The sequence below is a fragment of the Prionailurus viverrinus genome, chromosome X (genome assembly GCF_022837055.1).
Source record: "Prionailurus viverrinus isolate Anna chromosome X, UM_Priviv_1.0, whole genome shotgun sequence".
Lineage (NCBI taxonomy): Eukaryota > Metazoa > Chordata > Mammalia > Carnivora > Felidae > Prionailurus > Prionailurus viverrinus.
The window spans coordinates 23,644,893-23,658,376 of NC_062579.1; the positions used below are offsets into that span (position 1 = coordinate 23,644,893).

Here is a 13,484-nt window from a genome sequence, read left to right on the forward strand (position 1 = left end):
CACCCGAAAAACAAATAATCCAGGGTATAACTGGGCAGAAGACATGAATAGACACTTTTCTAAAGCAGACATCCAGACGGCCAACAGGCACATGAAAAGATGCTCAACGTCGCTCCCCATCAGGGAAAAACAAATCAAAACCACACTGAGATACCACCTCACGCCGGTCAGAGTGGCCAAAATGAACAAATCAGGAGACTATAGATGCTGGCGAGGATGTGGAGAAACGGGAACCCTCCTGCACTGTTGGTGGGAATGAAGCAGGTTCCGACTACAACACAAACCTATTTCCAAAATACTGAAGAAAATAACCATCACCTCACAGTGAGAAGTTAATGACACAAACCACAACAAATTAAATGGAAAACTATGAAGCTAAACCCACCGTAGCTTATAATTTTAAAAACCAGCCACTGAGAAGCAATCGATGGCCAACTCACACTACTGACACTACCTCGGTTTATGAATACCAAATTGGAGTAACTTACTAATATTGTAGTTATGAGTCAATATCCATTATGAGTTCAAGGAAGCAGGAGTTCAACATTTACCACCCAAAGGGCTATAAAAAGAATGTCTTTGGAACTGAAGGGCCCAGATTTTGGTTACTGAACAAGAAGGCAAACCTAAGCAAAGGAGAATTTTCTGGAGCTATTTTCAGGATGGATGGTGTAAAATGCGCTCGACTGGCATGAGGAATGCTGTCACACTGGTTCCCAAGTGTCCTGGCATGGTATTTTAACACTCCTGGAGAAAACAGTATGTCAAGGGTCTCTAAAGTAAAATCCACAGATGGCTAGCTATAGATAAAAGGAATTGTTAATCTTGGCACATCAGTCTCATGTTGCAAGACGCTTTAGATCACTGTAAGCTAACACTTAGTAAGCACCTACTATGTGCCTGCGGGGACTCTAAGTGCTCTGCCTCTAATGGTCACTTGGCCCTCACGACTGCCCAAAACCCAGGGGCCACAAAGGTTCAAAAACATGTCCAGGGCAGGAAATAGCCGAGCTGGGATTTGAACCCAGGCAGTTGGCTTCAGGGCCCAGGCACGGAACCACTCGGCCACTCACTACTCCAATTATTCTGGAATGATGGTTTACATAGGAGAGAGAGAGACAGACATGCTTTCGATAGTTGAGGTTGTAATTTAGTCTTGTTTCTGTATCATTTTCTATTATAGCAACTGTACATAGAGGATATTCATTTTTGTCACCTGAATATAAAATTTCAGAAGACAGATGAAAAAGCAACTTAGTCGTTTTGAATGCATAAATACAACAGGAGGCAGGCAACAGATATAAAATAAACAGATTTTGGTGCCCAAGCTCCTGTAGGGGAATATCAAGTGGGTATACTTGATTCCATCTAAACAATAAAGTCCTTAAAACGTTTACAGCAGAGAACACGACAAACTGTCATGGGGGAAGGGGGTACTTCTCAGGGCACTGCCACAATCCAATTTACAGGGGCACGCCTCTTTTCTGGAGTCACTTAACGGTATAAAGCTTTCCCACATAAGAGTCACTATTAGCAGGTTTCATTTGCAGGAACACTAGTCACCTGCAATTGGGAACTGATCTTTTGTTTATCTATTTTGAGAGAAAGAGAGAGCGAGAGCGCGCGCGTGGGAGGGAGGGAGGGAGGGAGGAAGGGAAAGGCAGAGAGAGAGGGAGACAGAGAATCCCAAGCAGGACAGCCGGACTTGGGGGGGGGGGGGGTTGATCCCATGAACTGCGACATCGTAACCCCAGCTCAAAACAAGACTCGGATGCTTAACAGACTGAGCCACCCAGGGGCCCCAGGAATAGAAGGTCTTAAAAAAAGATCATGGGGCATGTGGGCGAGCGTGCGCACGGGTGTGGGGGTAGCGGTAAAGGTGTTCATTTATCGGTGTCATCCTATTACAACCATAACTTCATACAAAAGATCACGTTTCCTAGCTCTCTGTTCAGTCTAGTATGTGAACTGGTCCAAACCACCTATTTCCACTCAGATGGTCTAGCAGAAGGAAATACTGGCTGGGAACACAGGGAACTTGGGCCTTCTGTCTAGATCTGACGTGCTAGAATCGCAGTAGGTGGAACGTAGTACGTTCTGCCTCTCCGGGCTGCAGTTTTCTCAACCGAAAAAGGAGACATGTGGACAATCTCCAGTCTGGGCCGCCTGTGCGACTCAATTCCGGGACGGGCCTGGCCTCACTCAGGTCAGAAGGATCAACGTAGTCTGACAGCGGAGTTGTGTCCGTGGAATATGCAAAGAGGAACGACATGATGATGCGTTAACTGCAACAAACTAGTTTCACAACTTCACTTCTACTATCCCCACAGGGTCTGTTTCCCAGTATATGTGTGCATTGCAATAGGCTTCTAAGGTAGAAACATTACCCTGGTTGCCTTGTTTACTCTCAAGGAAGGTACCGCTGTCAAACCCATGAATTTAGGGTAGATTCATTTCCAGGCTTACTAGTTAATTCCTTGAAAGACCTATACTGATTTGTAAATGGGCAAAACACCGTACCTGCACTTGATGGCGGGTTCCTTCTCTATCTGTTTGGGAGCAACGTGGGGGTTTCTTCCCCAACTTTTTTTTTTTTTTTTGACGGACATTCATATCGTTGGGGAACCATCACCACCATCCGTGTCCCGAACGGAGGGATCTGGATCCGAGCTAAGGAAACCTTGAAAAGATCCCCCACTGAGCGCTGCACAGGAAAATACACCGCCCTCTTTCGGCCCCTTCTAGGCTCTTGTCTACAACCAGAAGCTACACCTTTCTCACTGTCCCAACTCAAAAGAAGTTCTCTTCTCAAGTCACCTTCTCTTTCTGCGATACAAGGAATGCATTTGTAGAAGTTAAGTGCTTTACTGCTATTTCCTTAGGTGGGTAGAAAACAGGCCTTTGAGCACAGCCTTGCTCAAAGAACCAGCCTGGCACAGTCCCAAGGTCCCTACGCTTCAAACAAAGGGCAAAGGGCATCTTCACTCGTGGTCTCCTTCGCCGCGGCAGACCGTGCATTTTCATGCACGGTGCACAGTGAAAGGCAAGGTGACTGCCAGAGCACCTGGCTGAGGACAAGCCTGCCAGGTCCCAGACGTCAACTGCGAAGTACACAGAAGGGATCGGTTCAACCCGATTGCCAATTACTACCCAGGTGAGAGGCTTCCCAAACCGAAGGAACAGGGCTCTGCACGCACAGAGTGAGCACGACGTCCTACTAGAAACCCCCAACTGCCAATACTCAACTTCTCAGAATGGGCATTCCCCTTACCCCCAAGCCCCCCGTGCTCCCGCGTGGTTATCTCATATTCCAGCAGGGAGCCAAAGAAAACGCCTGTTATTTCACCTTCGGAGGGTGGAGAGGAGAATCAAAAAGGGCACATTTGGGACTGAGGTGGTGAGTGGGGGTTTGGGGACAATGGACTAGGAATTAAAGCCTTCCACCAGCTGAGGGCCTTGAGGGGCAGCGGCAATTTACTCGTCCATCTAAACAATAAAAACCTGACTCCCAAAGCCTGCCTATTCCATTCTCCTCAAAGGATTGGTGAGGATTCAGGACGGAATCCACGGGAACAACGGTCAAGTGTGACGGCCGGCGGCAACAGTAACAACATAACTCGTAAGCACAGTAGGCACAAATCGTAGGGAGAGGCTGCTTCAGGGTGGTGAAAGCAAACTCTGGGTGGTTACGGAAGCAGATGAGGAAAGGTGTGAGAACTAGACACATTAGGATTTACTCAGTGGACCACAGAAAGAAACGGATTTCTACCCGTGGTGTCATACAGCTAATACGTTTCTTTAAAACCAGTATGAGAGGGGCGCCTGGGGGGCTCAGTCGGTTGAGCGTCCAACTTCGGCTCAGGTCACGATCTCGCGGTCCGTGAGTTCAAGCCCCGCATCGGGCTCTGGGCTGACGGCTTAGAGCCTGGAGCCTGCTTCCGATTCTGTGTGTGTGTCTCTCTCTCTCTGCCCCTCCCCCGCTCATGCTCTGCCTCTCTCTGTCTCAAAAATAAATAAGCGTTAAAAAATTTTTTTTTTTTTTAAACCAGTATGAGAGCAGTAACAGCAATGACAAGGTCAGGGTACAGAGCACGGTAAGACTGGGAGGGAAGGTCATCAGACAAAAGATGTTTCTTTCTCTTAAAAAAAAAAACAAAAACTTAGTGCTTTATGCCTTTTTTCTAATTACAAACGTTCCAAGAAGAAAATTCGGAAGATATCATAGAGTAGAGAGAAGAAAATAAAATCCACCTGTTACCACTGTTAGTATCTTGAAGGACCTCCCCTCCCCCCCTCGCTTGCCCCCCCTCCCCCAGTCTCACCAAAGACATTCCCAAACGCTTGGAGACCGGCTAGTCAGGACACATTCAGTGAGTGTGCGCCGACAGACTGAGTCTGAGATTGAGAAGACAGTGTTGCTATTGCCGGGACAGAGGCATGTGTTAGGGAAGAAAGGGGACATCCAGCAGGAGGAGGCAGCATGTGAAAGCACAGGGACAGGGCTCCTGATAAGGGCACAGCATGTGGAAGGTGGAGCTTCTGTTCAGTGACAGAGTCAGAGACTAGATCTTACTCATTCTTACTGCACACATGATAATGACACGACACGACACGGCAGAAGCACTGTCACTACAGCGGCAATCACGTTACGATACGTTAACGTATCAAATCAACGTGTCGTACGCCTTAAATTTACACCGCGTAACATGTCAAGTATATTTCGATTCAAAACGGAGCCAGGCCCTGCAGTGAGGGTGGTGGGGGCTGCAGCCACAGGCAGTATTGTGAGGCCCTGGGGCAAGGATTCCAGTGGCCCTGATGCATGTTGGCTACTGGCCGACGTACATCCTGACCCTTACTCTCGACCCAAGCCACAATACACACAGAAGCGTGCGTGGCCGTGTATATCAATGTGCGTGGGTGTGTGTGTGCGTGTGTTTCACAACTACAATTTGAAGAGTAACTGGGGACGCCCAGGTGGCTCAGTCGCTTAAGCATCTGGTTCTGGCTCAGGTCACGACTCTTGGTTTTGGCTCAGTTCACGATCTCCCAGTTCGTGGGATCGAACCTCGAGTCCGGCTCTGCGCTGACAATGCAGAGCCGGTTTGGGATTCGTTCTCTCTCCCTCTCTGACCCCCTCTCACATGCATGTTCGCACGTCTTCTCTCTCTCTCTCTCTCTCTCTCTCTCTCTCTCTCTCAAAATGATCAACGTTTTCTTTTAAATAAAGAGTAAGTGAAACTTGATTAAAGAGAAACCTGCTTAAGAAAAACAACTCAATCCATTCCAAGTCTTGTAAGTGGATTTTTAAAAAAATGAATCTAGGTTATCTGTGGCCATTGATATTCGCTTTTACTTGTGTCTACATTCTAGAGGCTAAAAAAAAAAAAATCTAGAGGTAGTGATGGTCTATTTACATTTTGGGAAGTCTGAGTATGAGGTGGAAAAAAGGCATTTATTTCCCCACATCTATGTTACATTTTTAGCTGCTGTGCCATCGCTTCATCAATGTGCCTGGTTAACTTTTAAACAATGTTCCAACTGCTTTAAACATCTAAATATTCACAATGTCCCCCCTAGGAGGCCTTCTGTGGTTTTATCCTAGTCTGTGGTCAAAGACCAGAGGCCTAACCCGGTTATCTGGTTATCTCTACAGCTAGTTCTCTTGTTCATGGGATTAGAATGGATTGAGAAATCCCATCAAAGAAAAACAGTGCTTAGCTTTTAAGAAAACCTAAACAAACCCGAGACAACCACTGTGAATAACGTGATACTGCAAAGATCTCACTCCTTCAGTGCGGCTGGTGTTTCACCAAGAGGAGCGACCTTTGACGGACAGGCATCTGGTAACATGTATGCAAAGCCACAGAGGTCTAGCTTTGAGTCTGGTAATCCCATCCCGGAGAATTTATCTAAAGGGAAAAACTTCCATCAAGGAAAACAGCGGAATGCATAAAGAGGTTCACCGCAGCATCACCGACCGTGGCGAAAATGCAAACCACCTCAGTGTCAGGGGAGTTCTTGGCCACTTGGGAGGAAGAAAGGGTTTGGGGGGGCACTGACTGGGACGTGGAAGAGAAACGGGGCAGGCTAAGAAGGCGAACGGACAAGCCACGCGTTGCGCCGGGGACGAGACACCAGCAGGGCATAAATCTCTGACCCTGTTACGGAGGGGGTCACCATTCAGGCCTTGGAATAGCAGAGGAACGTCCAAGCTACAAAAGGAAAACTTACAAAAAGAGAGTCATTTCAACCGCTGACCAACAGCCACTGAAAAGGAGGCTATGATGACAGAACCCAAGTGGGTTCAAAAAGCATCAAGGAAAAAATAAAAACAACAACAAAAAATTTTTAAATAAAGATAAAAAAGCTAAGGGACTGAAGACTCACCTACAAAAGTTATTTTCCTTCTTTAATTTTTAAACTGAGTTATTTTGAGGGAGAGAAAGAGAGAGAATGAATGTGAGCGGGGGAGGGGCCGAGAGTGAGAGCGAGCAAATCCCAAGCAGGCTCAGCGCTGTCGGCGCAGGGCGCGATGCGGGTTGGAACTCGCACACCGTGAGATCATGACCTGAGCCGACATCCAAAGAGTCAGACGTTCAACCGCCCCGAGCCACGGGGGCGCCCCTCTTTTCTTGTTTACCAAGGATGTCTGTGGCTGGAGATGTATTTCCTCCCTTGCTGAACCACCGCAGACTCTCTCCCCTCCCGGCACCTTAGTAACCAGGGGGATCCCTGCCGGAGAGAGATTTTTTTTCTCCTCCCCCCCCCCCCGTACCCTCCTCTCTCTCAAAACCCAGAGTCCAGAAGCCACTGCCCACAGAGGTCTCAAGCACCAATCCCCTACCCACCTGCCCGCACAGGAGCTAACGCAACAAACTCGAGTTGCCCGTTTTTGTTTTCAATTTCTGAAACACAAAAGAGGAACCTGCGACTTAAGAAGGTAACTCACAAACTGGAAGCAGCTTCTGACACTCGGCTCGATGTTACTGCCCCCGAAGGATGCGACTTCACCCAACTGCCTCGGGATCTGGATAGAGTCGTGCAGGAGGAGGCCCAGCCTGCGCTGGTCACAAAATCCTGAGGAGCTTGCCACTTGCTTGAAAAGGTCTACGAATGGAAGACGAGAAGTTCAACAACCAAGAAGCGGCATCGAGCGGATGCTAGCAAAACCTCCCAACCCTGATCCCGGGACTCGTTATGAACAGGAGCCCGTAATTCCACGGAGAGCGGTTCCTTCTAATTCATGTGAATCCGGACATTTACTATTTTTATGGATCAAGTTAATCATCACTGTGTATATACAAAATGTGACAGCTTTTAAATAAGCTACGGCCCTGCGAGAAATGCAAGTTTACATACAGTTTTGACAACTGAATTTTTCCTAAGCCCAAACATAGTCCTCTGGGAGATATTTTATATGTAAGATAGACCCACGGTCAGAAAATAAATATCTTAGCAGAAAGAACCACGTAACTGGTCCAAAGCACCATCCCCTTTGGACATCAGAGATTCAAGAATGTACCCAAATTGGAACTTCTTTATGAAGTCCTAAGATCATGGAGTTTCTTGTATGTGCTCCCAAAGGAGGCTGTACGTATTGGTAAATTAGCGCCCGTCACTCAATACGGTCAATGTTTTAATGGACGTCTATCTTTTTGGCTGAAGAACAATATCCCCCTTGAGGGCAGGGACCGTGTTTGGTCAGCCATGTGCCACAAGCATCACGGAATGAGTGACCAAACCCGATGCCTGCAACGTATGTTCTGTTCTCAGAAATAAGATCGTTTTCATCAGACCCGGTATTCAGAGAAAAGCTGCCAACAAAAGCAAATTCAAGGAAGCCTTTCCTTTTCGTGAAGCACATGTGAAACTCTAAGTAATGGAAACCTTTTACCATCTCTCCAATACACACGGACTTTTTTTTTTCCAAAATTATGAATTATTTTCACATATCCCACTTTAAAGTTAATATTTTTGCTTCCGCAGCCTTAAACTATGTTCCCTCTTAGTTATCTGAAACACAGGCTCAAAGCACCCTTTGGTATTACGTCGTGCCATTGCTATACCACTGATAAGGTTAGATCTTAAACTAACCTGTAAGTAACTCCACTGTTTAAAGGGGGAAAACCCATAGACATACTCTACTGTATCCAAAATACCTTTTTTAAATGGTTAATGAAAGCCGTCGGGCGATTTTTCTTTGGATCGGGGGATAAAAAAACCCGAAGCGGAACTACATAAAAGTGAGAGCTAAAAGGGCTTGTGTACTTTTTGTGGCTTCCTCCTGGGGCGAAATGAGTGGTTTTGGAGAAATTCAATCTCTTTTATCTCCTGCCCATCCTTAAACTCAGCACATCTCATCCCTGCGTGGCTAGGCCTTAGGGGAAAAGACAAACGGCAGGACAGGCTCGGTTTGCTTAACATTCCCACCATAAAGACTTCTTACAAGCATATAAAGGGCGAAAACCAAGTACAGTCTCTCGCAGTGGGAACGGATGGTTGTTTAGTCACCGCGACCATTTTTTCTCCTCTAGCATTTGCTTTTAATTTGGATGCACCAGATTTAAGCCGAAGAAGCCAAGGGCTAACCAGAAGGAAATTCTATAAGGTGCTATTTACCCCGTAAGAAACGGCACACTATCAGTTTCTCAAGTAATAAAATGGAAGTCACGTCACAGATCTGGAGATGTCTGTACAACTTGCCGTAAGATGATTATAAAATAAACAATGCTTCTTGAACACGAATGCCAGAGAGCACTCTTTACATAAGAATCCAAAGCGTCAGCAAGTGTACAGGTTAAACCTTCACATTCTTTTTTGTGACTCCGGCGAAGGGGTTAGGAAATCAGACTTTATCCTCTAGGAACATGTGTTTTATTCGGACACAGTCAATGTAATGTAAAATCATACTTGGACGGGACAAGTTAATCCTCATTCTCTATTGAAATACCTGCAATGGAATGTGTGACAGGGAAAGGCACAAATCAAGGCTGGGGACTCTCAAAGCAGTTCTACATCTTATGGGAGGAACCTACTGTCAAATAAGAACACTAGTCATTCCCCCTCTAAAAACTGGGGTAATTAGGCAACGTTAATAAAAAAGGAGAGTTAATACACATGACTTACATCTGTACTTGTCTTCCAAATGCGCTTTACACAGAGAAATGATGCCAGTCTTAAAAGACAGGACCCGGATCCTCCCGGTTCGTCCCCTATTATGAATAATCAGACCAAAAAAGAAAACAAACAAACAAAAAAACCCATTACCGACACGTTACTAGACGGTAAACACTTCTTAAGAAAAAAAGCCTTGGACGTGGGAACTCTAGTGACCACGGTTTTAGGAACCCAATCGTCTTGGTAAGACTTGCTGACAGCTTTTCGGTTCATCATCGCTTTCTCTTCATTATCTTCCTTACCTGTTCGGCCGATGGCCTAGAGTGCAATGGAAATCTGACCACTTTGACCAAAGAACGATGACCAAGTTTGCAATTCTTAAAAGCCCTTACTTGAATTGTAACAGTGGCTCTACATAAAAAGGATAAAAAAAATTATCCTTCTATTCAACGGAGAGTCACCTGGGTTTAGGTTGGTCAGTGGAAGAATTCCTACTGCGCGCTTAAGTTATTTTGGCCACGGAACCACGTTGCCTGTTGTGGCTACGAAAGCCAAAGAAATACCAGCAACTGACTTGCTGTGCCCTCTGGAACACTCTTAGACTTGGATCAGACTGCCCCTCGTTGAGAAGAAAATCGCTCACGTCAGGCCACGTGACACATAATACGAAATACGTACGTTTATCTCCCTAAGAAAAATACAATATCCTCTATTAGAGAACAATCAAGTGTATGATCTTAAAGAGCAATTTTAAAAACAACCTACCGCTGGATCAATGTTTGAAATATATTTACACTTTCGTTTTACATACAAAGCTGAAATAAAGCATTCCACGTGACAAACTTAAAATGGTTCATTTTATCCACGGGGGGAAAAATGATCCCGAAGAATGAAAAATTTCTCCTTCTGTAGAAAATGATTTTCAATAATTGGCACCTTTTATTTTGTTATGGAAAGAAAGTAAACCTTGGATGGTGGTTAAAAAGAGAAGGAGAGAGGGACTGTGGCGTAATTCTCCCGTCTAGCACTGCAAAACCACAAAGGATAGGTCCCAACTGGGGTGATTTTTGGTGAACAACATGCTCAACTTTTCACTGGTATAGCTGCCTAAAACCCTTGGCCGAAGAGAGATCCGGGAACTTAAGGCGTTACCACAATTACCATGCTTGGAGATTTTCTCCTTGTGCCCCTCTTTAAAAAAGGCAAACCAAAGTTTTAATGAATAAACTTCATGAACTCTAACTCAGGTCTTCAAGCGGTTAAACCCGTCCCCAAGTAATTTTGAGGCAGGTGGAAGGGACGGTATATACACTCAGAATCCATTCATATGTCATCTACAAAGAACACGGTACCAAAATAAACGTGCGGGAACAAGTGAGTACGAACCCTTATCAGAGCCAAATTTAAGTGTAATCCACAATCAAAAGCCAGTATGTTCGAGGGCTCGGTAAATAATTATCAGAATTACACAGCCAGATGGTCTTGGAATTCAAAAAGCACTACCTGATCACAACGACAAAGAAAGAGGTGTACGTCTTAATCACAGAAGTGGCAAAACTACGACAAAGGCAAAAGGCAAAATAGTTGATACGCAACTCCTTTCAGAAAGCCTTCCCCGACTTCCAACTGGGGAATATGTTCTTGTTTGCATGTGAAATGAGGCATGTAATCACTGGGAGGTCCAAGAAGAATTCGGTCAAAATGAAGACCAATTCTGCCGGCTGCCTTCGTTCAATTGTCTTCATTAAGCTCAAGACAAAAACTAGAACCGGGGATACCTTATGGGGGCGATCTGAAGCAAAAAGAAAACCAAGTCCTCTCTAAGAGAATGATCAACTGGAGATGCCAAATGGAAACCTGGTACAGCGTTATAAGGCCTCCTCAGTTTGAGGAGCCCCGTTTGCTCCATGAAGGGCTCGCTCTCATTTTTTTTGGCTCATCAATTCACAACGTTCTGCAAAAACCTCCGGGGTGTGAGCGAACACTACTCCAATCTGGTGACAGGTGCGTCAGCGTCTCCAGGAGCACATCCATTGCTGCCAGTGAGTGGGAGCCGCTCCCGAAGTGGATGGAAGAATTCAAATTACACGGGCAAGAAAAGGCTACACACTGACTCATCCTACTATTTGAAAAATGAGTGCCTCCCTCCGGGTTTTGTTTGTTTTCTGAGAGCCACGCACACTCTAGCTCTTACGTCCCAGTTCATCAAAATATGTTTCAGCTTCAACAAATGCAAACCTGACGTATCACAGGGACAGCATTAGGTCACGGGGCTTCATGAACCTTTCATCCTGAGGACAGGATTTCCAGACTGGGGCCCCTGTTGTGATGCTAATTACACTGGCCATACGTACGTGTCATAGACATTCAGCAGCCAATTGAGACACATATCCACGCAGAGAGGGACGTTGACCAGATTGTTGTGCTCTTGTTCCAGGCGATCATAGATAGTGGTCAGACAATTTATGACCTGCAGGATGTCCATGGGCTGGTCATTTTGCTTGAGGTTGTGCTGGTCCAAGGCATCGCATGCAGCTGACAGGCTCAAGAGATCCACTGCAAAAGCCACATAAAATCACAAGTGATTCCGAGGGGGAAATCCTCCTTTTTCCCTTTCCTTTGAAAATCCTGTTCCGGTTATTTCGCACCCTTGAGTGAACACCTAACCTGAACCCTACCCTCTTTCAAAATGGCTTATCTTCACCCCGCCCAGCTCGAAGTTTGATGACCGGAGTAGTGGTGATCTGAGGTTATTATGGTCGAATCTCACTGGCACCGGGGGGAAGAATGGGGGTAGGGAAAGTTTCCGTTCCTGAAGTACGGGGGTACTGGAGAGTTAAGGGGACCTAGAGTGTTCTATGGGAACAGAGTCATTTGCACATTCTGTATAAGAAAGAATCTGTAGTTTACTAGAGATTTCGAAAGAGTTCCTGACAATACCGTTTCGGATTTGTATTACAGAAGGTCGGTTTGATTAATCTGTATGGTTAGGGTTGTGTAAACTCTATTTCCAGCTACACATTTATAATCATTAAGCGATTTCTGCCTTGAAATATCGGTCACCTCACAATCTGTCTGCTACTTTAGTATTAGGTGAAAAACTCATCAACGTGACTAAACTTTTCAAAAGGAGAACTAAGTGTACAATCTCTTCAGCTTTTCGACCCGAGGCTCACTTCTTTCTTTCACCTTCAAATGATATTTTACAGTATCTTTTCAAGTCCTCTAAGAACTTCATAAGATGGGGGGCCGGGGGGGCGGGGGTTGCGGTTTCCCTTGGTCAGAAGTGGTATTTAGTCATATGCTGAAGGACGAAAATTTAACGAAAGAGAAACCTCAACCTCGTCCGGCATCGGCACAGCGCAAGCTTTCCTCCCAAGTGTCACGGGAAGATGCCTTGCAAACAATCGACGGTCATTAAGTACATCTCTCGCCCATCTAGGGGGAGGGGGCAATACAATTGTAAATGTAACTGCAGATAAACATGGACCATCCCAGTCAGTGAAGAGCTTGCCCAGGGCTCAGTGGACGCACAGTTCAGGGCCCGAGTGCATTTTACTAGCTATTTGTGGGCAGTGCTAATTAAATGTTAAGGAAAACAAACCGGGGTTAAAATCCTCCGTAGGGTCATACCCTACGTGGCGTGCGTTTTTCTCTGTTATGAAAGAAAAGCAGTAACCTCTGGAGTTTCTGGAAGCGAAAGAGGCCTGGTGAAAGATGCGGGAGGGGATTTTCTCTTCCTTCGCAGTCAGTAGAGCTCTGTGCTCCCAAGCAGTCGGCCTCACGTGCCAGGGACCAGCCCTCACCCTGACAAAGCAAAGGCCCTGCTCCTTTTGTGTTAAAGTACTCTCGAGATAAAGAAATGACCTCTTTACGTGGAAGCCGAGGCCTGATTTAAAGTGGCAGAAAAGAACGTAACTCGATTTGAGAGGGAGGCAGGTAGGAAAAAGAAGCAAGAATTAAAAAACTAATAACGCCAACAGGCAGGAGGCCCCGAGGAGGGAAGGCCCAGCGGGCGACGGCGCAAGGGAGACTAGAGAGAGGGACAGAGAGCAAAGCCTCCAGCTTTCATCCTCTCTTCTGCATGCTGGACTTCCTCAGAGGGCAAATGCAACAGGCCAGGGAGCGAGAACACTGAGAGAGGCAGCTCACCGTTTCCATGAGCGAAAGAGAAGAACGGATTCCTTCCAAACGCCAATATTCTCAGCAGGATTCCCTGTCAACATTATAAATGTTTTGCCTTCTACCCAAGGATACACGAACTAACAGGTGGGAACCGCGAGACTCCTTTTTGCATCAAGCGTCTAATTTCCTCGCGCGACGGAAGCAAACGGACCAGTAGCAAAACTGCATGAATTTCTCTT

General features: G+C 46.0%; 1 protein-coding gene across 18 annotated transcripts in view; it reads right to left on the reverse strand.

Moving 5' to 3' along the window:
- The window catches only part of DMD (dystrophin), a 2,022,811-nt gene that overhangs the window by 83,428 nt on the left and 1,925,899 nt on the right, over window positions 1-13,484 (reverse strand). For all 18 annotated transcript variants that reach the window (XM_047843142.1, XM_047843144.1, XM_047843153.1 and 15 more), the window contains 3 exons: window positions 11,475-11,676; window positions 9,130-9,215; window positions 6,953-7,110 (listed from right to left, as the gene is read on the reverse strand). In XM_047843142.1, coding sequence (XP_047699098.1) covers window positions 6,953-7,110; window positions 9,130-9,215; window positions 11,475-11,676 — 446 coding nt within the window. The remainder of the gene's footprint in view (window positions 1-6,952; window positions 7,111-9,129; window positions 9,216-11,474; window positions 11,677-13,484) is intronic.